Below are 6,817 nucleotides of genomic sequence, written 5' to 3' on the forward strand. Positions count from 1 at the left end.
GCTGGGGCTGTTTTCCCTGCAGCGTCAGAGGCTGAGGGGTGACCTTACAGAGGTTTACAAAATTATGAAGGACATGGATAGAATGAATAGTCAAGGTCTTTTTCCCCAGGGATAGGGGAGTCCAAAACTAGACAGCATAGGTTTAGGGTGAGCGGGGAAAGATATGAAAAAGACCTAAGGGGTAACTTTTTCAGGCAGAGAGTGGCAGAGGTGGAATGAGCTGTCAGAGGAAATGGTAGCGACAGGAACAATTACAACATTTCAAAGGCAGCTGGATGGCTCTGTGAATAGAAACGATTTAGAGAGATATGGGCCGAATGCTGGCAAATGGGATTAGATTAATTTAATTTAGGATATTTGGTTGGAATGGATGAGTTGGACCAAAGGATCTATTTTCATGCTGTACATCTCTATGACTCTGTGGTCCCTCTCATGCTTGGAGTAAAAATTAGCAAACTTGGATGCTGGAAATTGGAAATAAAAATTGAAAAGCCCGGAACTCCTCAGTAGTTCCTGCAGTCCCTGTACTGCACTGTCCAGTGAGGCTCAATCTGAGCTGGAGAACAACCGTCGAGTGGATACTTAACAATTGCAACAGAATTCAACAAGTTCCAATTGTAAACCCTGACCCGACTTCGTTACTTTTTCTTGTTTAAATTTTCTTTTCCCAGCTCCCAGTAGATCTGCTCTTTGGACTTTTTTTTTGTTGTTTCTTTTCTTGTTACCTTTCTATTCTCTGTCAAGACTGAGGCTTTTGTACAGGGTCTGATCATGACGTTCAGGGTAATTGGCTGACTGGGGTAATCTGGCTGGAGAGGGGTAGCTGTCATCTTCAGGAGGGTATCAACAGGCTGGTCAGTGGGTAGAGCAGAAGCAAATGGAATTCAACCCAGAAAAGTGTGAGGTAATGAACTTGGGGAGGGCTATCAAGGCAAGGGTTTGCACTATAACTGATAAGACCCTGGAAAGTACTGAAGATCAAAGGGATCTTGGTGTGCATATCCACAGATCCCCGAAGGCAGCTGGAAGCAAAATAAGGTGGTTAAACAAGCACAAGGAATGTTTACTTTTATTAGACGAGGCATAGAATACAAGAGCAGGAACACGATGTTGGAACTGTGTCAAATGCTGGTTAGGCCCCATTCGTGTACTGCACACTGTTTTGATCACCATATTGTACCAGAGAGGAGACTGAACAGGATGCTGCCTCGGCTGAAGGGCCTAGATAAGCTGGGGCTGTCTTCCTTGGAACAGCGAAGATTCAGAGGGGACCTGATCAAGATGCATAAGATTATGAGGGGTTGGATAGGGTGGATAGAAGACACTTGTTTCTATTAGTAGGGGGTGTTAACCAGGGGAGTTAATGAAAGAGATAGAAGAATATTGCAGATCTCCCATGATCTTACTGAATGGTGCAGCAAGCACAAAGGGCAGAGTGGCCTCCTCTTGTTCCATGTTCAAGCTAAGGGGAGAGCTGAGGACACGTATTTCACTCAAAGGGCTGTGGGGGTCTGGAACTCACTGCCTGAAAGGTTGGTTCAGTCAGAAACTAGGCTGGAGGGCATGAGCTATGAGGAAAGGTCAGATAGCCTGGAACTGTTGTGCTTCCTGCAGTGAAGTTTGAGAGGAGAAGGGTGTATAAGATTCTGAGGGTCACAGAGCGGGTGTGGATAGGAAGACACTTTTTCCATTTGCAGAGGGGGGACAATTGTGTGTGTATGCATGGATCTAAAATAAGAGGTAAAAGGCTGAGGAGAGTTGAAGACAATGTCTCTCACCCACAGGGTAGTGTAACTCACTGCTTGAAGAGGTGAATGACTCAAACCACAGATGCATCAAAACAGTATTTTGATATTCACTTATGTTACCATAGCGCCTGGAGCTTTAGACGAAGAGCTGAAAAATGGACAGAACACAGTCAGATCTTTCTTGACTGGCTCAGAGACGATGGGCTAAGTGGCTTCCCATCTGTGCTGTAAAAATACACGAGTCACTATCTCTGCTGCCATTCACTTGACCATGAATCTTCCTTTATCTTGCTCACACACAAGCCTTTGCTCAAGACTATTTACATCTGTAACATCCCACCGGTCAGACCAAGGGTTCTGAACCAGATACCTGAACGGACTCCTTCTCCCTGCAGAGGCTGTGCAACCTGCTCAGTACTGTACATTACAACCCCAATTACCCGAGTTTCTGATTATCCAAATAAGGTGTTAAGGTCCCGATGCTTGGGTAAGCTGTGTTATCCGAACATCCGATTATCTGAACAAAATATTCCCCTCAGTGTCGTTTGGATAATCGAGGTTGCCATGTAATCCCAGCAATTTCTGTTTTTCTCACAGCCATCCGGGTCCCAGCAATTGCCCAGGTCCCAGGGACCCCGGTCCCTCCCCCGCCCGGGTCCCAGCGACCCCACACCTCCCCCTCCCCTGCCTGGGTCCCAGGGACCCCAGCAGGACCTGTGAATGGAGCCCCACATAAATTAAAGTGACTGCCAAGCCGAACACAATTCCAAGGGATCCAAGGTGCCGCTATGAAGTGTGAGCCTTTGCCACCCTCAGCTCCATGAACATGACCCAGAGGGGCTTGGTGCTGTGCTGCTCATTGGCCGGTCTACTCCAGTTTAATGTCCACCTCCAAACTGTGTCTCAAAGTTTCTTTGTGGAGAGAGCAGATTAAGAATGAGCTTACACATCAAATCATCCTCCCGCAGATTGAGTTCTGGTTTATTTGGAGACCTGACTGCCTGTGCAGGGTATGTACAGATCATTTATAAATAATTCATAGATCGTTAAAGTTTAATTGATGCAGTTGGAGGAAAAGAAACCCTAAGAACAGGAAGTTTGATTAATGAAAAAAGTCAACACGAAGAGGAGACTGAAGTTGGTAAATTGCAGGATTTTTAACCACAGAAGAACACCCTTAAATGCAGAAAACACGTTATAAATACATGCTAGGAACAAAATCAAAGTAAAGCGATTGGCAATGAATCAATCAGTGGAATCGATAAACAGAAAACACAAGCTGCACTGGCTCAAGAGGGAGGAAGGGCAGATATGGAGAAACTCCAGGAAATGCAGAAAACCTTAGGGAAGGTCAGAGACAGATAAACCTTTCAAGCCCAATGGGCAATAGCAGAAGACATGCCATTATAACAGCCAGAACAGACAGCAAATACAGAGTTACAGACAGGCTACAAACCAAGCTGAACCCACTATAGGAAAACTAAGGGCAGCATGGTGGCTCAGTGGTTAGCACTGCTGCCTCACAATGCCAGGGCCCCGGGTTCGATTCCAGCCTCGGGCGACTATGTGTGGAGTTTGCACGTTTTCCCAGTGTCTGCGTGGGTTTCCTCCGGGTGCTCCGGTGTCCTCCCACAGTCTAAAGATGTGCAGGCCAGATGAATTGGCCATGGGAAATATAGACTAATAGGGGGGGGAATGGATATGGTTGGGATTCTCTTCTAAGGGTCAGTGTGGACTTGTTGGGCCACACTGGAGGGATTCTATGATTTCAACATCCCAATTGTCATTTAGAATAGACTGGGGGAAGCACATTCTCTCTGGAGCAAAATCTCAACCAAACTCTGGCCAATCTGTTTCTGTAACAGTGCCCCTTCAGGACTGTCACGTCCTGTGCCCCAAGACCAACCCTTTCCCCACTCGAGCCCCCCCTCTGCCAAAGGGTGCATCTCTTTCAGCTCACATCCATCAGGTGGCAGTAGACATCCTAATGGAACGTGGAGGGCATCATGGCTGAAGCTGGTCTGTCCCTGATGTGACACTTTCCCTCTGCCCACAGAGTGCGGAGTCCAATGTTAGTGCCCTTACCAGTGGCCCTGGCAAACTCAGTAAGGAACCAGCCAGTATGACAGCAGCTTACCCAAACGGCACTGAGAGTGAACAGGAGGGCCAGCACATCGAGCTGAGCACTTCTCAGCTGGGTTTGAGGTCAAGGCTGCTATGTCAAGACGCACAGAAAACTTCTGAACAAATCTCAGGTGCCAAGATGGCAGGGCTCCCTGACATACAGCACCACCTGCAGCTTCAGTGTCTGTGGGTCCAGGAACTCGCTGATTATGGATTCCTCTTCTGAGGACAGCACTGACACAGAACCCTCAACCGCTCAGTTGTTCAGGGGACCAGTCAGCAATCAGGGGATTGACTTACTCATTCTCCAACTTGGAATTTCTCAGAGGTTTGTAACAATGTCCTTGAGAAACAAAACCACAAGGGAACTTTAGCTGCCGTTCAGCTCCGACTCGTCACTGGGAGCTCAGGGTGAGAGCTTTTCTGGAAGCGCAACCCAGACTCTCCCAGCAGCTCTAGCCGTACCAGAGGCAGTGCTCAGCACTCTCTTACTGGCCTCCAGCCACCGTCTGCTCGCAGTGGTCCATGGTCCAGAGGCGATAGAACTCCAGAAAGTCGACATACGGCTCAACACGACCATCCTGGTCAGGTTGCAGGGTCTGAGGGAGTCGGTGACGGTGAAACAGGTGGCTGTGCCCATCACCCGAGCTGGAGCTGCTGCTGTGAGTGTGTGTGTTGGTTGACTGCAGCGTTGCAGTTGGACTTTGACTGTAAAGAAACCACAAGCTTATCAATATATGTGTTTTGCAGGATTAATTACCTTCCTACACTTTGAATCGAACCTTCAGTATCCTAACAATAGAGTAGAGATTCAGGCCATTTAGTACAGCTGTTTAATTACTTCCTTTCACTACATGGAGTAACAATCTTCCTCCTTCAGCTATTGATCCATTTCCCTTTGAAAGCTGCTCCTGCACCTGTTTTTATTGCTCATGATTTCAGACATTTCCAAATCACCTCTCAGACTTCTCTCCTCAAAGGAGAACAATCTGGGTTCTACAGTTCAACCCAGGATTTGGAAGCATCTCTTGCCCAGAGAGTACAAGCACAGTGGCTAAGTTACTGGAGGAGCAATGTGCACAATGGGGAATTAAACCTCAATGCGCTGGACAAGTTAATTTCAGATAATTCAGTAAATCCAGAATAAGACGTTATGACAATAATGGTGATCAGATTGTAAGAAAAACCTGTCTGGTTCACTAATGTCCTTTAGACAAGACTCCTACTATCCTTACCTGGTTTGGTTGACATGTGATTCCAGACCTACGGCAACATGGTTGACTCCTAATTGTCCTTTGAAATTGGCTAATAAACCACACAATTATATCAAAGTACTACATAAAAGCATATGACCCAAATGAGCCCCTGCTATCAGAGCTGGGCCTGGCAAAGGCCCAGTCAGGCCATCAAAGTTCTCCCGATTAACAGTTGGTAACATGTTATGATTGGGAGAACTTCGGGGAAAAAATAAAAACAACAGCACTTTAAAAAGGAGGAAGGAAGACAAAGGCAGTGACCACATGGGAAGTGATTCAAACAGAGAAAGAAACCTACACTCCTGTGAGATCCAGCAGGGAATCCACACAGCTGCTGCCTTTGCTGTTTGGTTCAAGTACCTCTGGACATTGGAGTTTGTTCTCAGAAAAATAACCACACAGCGAAATTCACAGCTGACCTTGGAGAAACCGGTGTGAGAGAGCTCACTGCAGGGGAACAGCTAAGTGTTTAGTTTTTAACTGTAACCTTACTGTTTTTTAAAAATCTATGATAGTGAGCAGAGTGGGCTCTTTTCTGATTGTATGTTTTTGTTGAGATCTGTCTCTTGACTAAACTTTAAAAATATTAAAAAAACATAGATACAATGTTAGCCTGAAGATTGGTACATCACTGGAACCTGATATTCTACATTTCAGAATTTTAAAAGACATAGCTATGGAGATGGTGGATGCAAAATCTTCCAAAATACTGTATTTTCTGTACATTGGAAGATGGTGAATGTCAACCCATTATTTAAAAAGGGAGGGAGAGATAGAGATAAACTAAGGAACAAATCAATTATAAAAGATGAAATAAATGGAAACTTGGAAAATAATGATCTGATTGGGCATAATCAGCATTGATTTGTGAATGGGAACTAGTGTTTCTCAAACCTGCCCAAGTTTTTGTTTTGCACACAGACTTATCAAAATGTTGTTCTACCCATCATACAAATGAGTAATGTGGTTTGTTAATTGTTGGCTTTCAGGGTGGTGCACTTGCACATACTGGAAACTTCACATTTTAAGACATCGGGCCCTGATTTTTGTAGATAGAAAGAACATGGACACACATACACAGCTTGTTTCAACAAAATAGTTGACAGCCATTTGTTGAGTCATTTCTGAGGGTAATTCCAGGATCAGAGTCAATCAACTTGACTTAAAATTTAAACAAAGTCTTACAGTTAAAGGTCAATCACCATCCAACTGAAGCATTCTCCAGCGGGAAACCAAGTCCACTTTCCAACCAATCAGCACTCTCCTCTCGGAATTGGGCTTTTCTCCCCCCCTTTACTCTTGTACTTCTAGCAAAGTGACGAGTGCAAGGTGAGAAGCTTTAACAAACCCCGTTTTTGTTCAATATGCTAGAGAAGTGATTGCTGGGCTTCTTGCTGAGATATTTGTATCATCGATAGTCACAGGTGAGGTGCCGGAAGACTGAAGGTTGGCAAACGTGGTGTCACTATTTAAGAAGGGCGGTAAGGACAAGCCAAGGAACTATAGACCAGTGAGCCTGACCTCGGTGGTGGGCAAGTTGTTGGAGGGAATGCTGAGGGACAGGATGTACATGTATTTGGAAAGGCAAGGACTGATTTGGGATAGTCAACATGGCTTTGTGCGTGGGAAATCATGTCTCACAAACTTGATTGAGTTTTTTGAAGAAGTAACAAAGAAGATTGATGAGGG

General features: G+C 45.4%; 1 protein-coding gene across 1 annotated transcript in view; it reads right to left on the minus strand.

Moving 5' to 3' along the window:
- Nucleotides 1–2,708: 2,708 nt before the first annotated feature.
- Nucleotides 2,709–6,817, minus strand: part of tab1 (TGF-beta activated kinase 1/MAP3K7 binding protein 1) — a 45,036-nt gene continuing 40,927 nt past the window's right edge. The window contains exon 10 of the mRNA XM_043679324.1: nucleotides 2,709–4,580. Within this exon, the coding sequence (XP_043535259.1) occupies nucleotides 4,361–4,580 (220 nt within the window). The 3' untranslated portion in view covers nucleotides 2,709–4,360. The remainder of the gene's footprint in view (nucleotides 4,581–6,817) is intronic.

The sequence above is a fragment of the Chiloscyllium plagiosum genome, chromosome 39, assembly GCF_004010195.1.
Source record: "Chiloscyllium plagiosum isolate BGI_BamShark_2017 chromosome 39, ASM401019v2, whole genome shotgun sequence".
NCBI lineage: Eukaryota > Metazoa > Chordata > Chondrichthyes > Orectolobiformes > Hemiscylliidae > Chiloscyllium > Chiloscyllium plagiosum.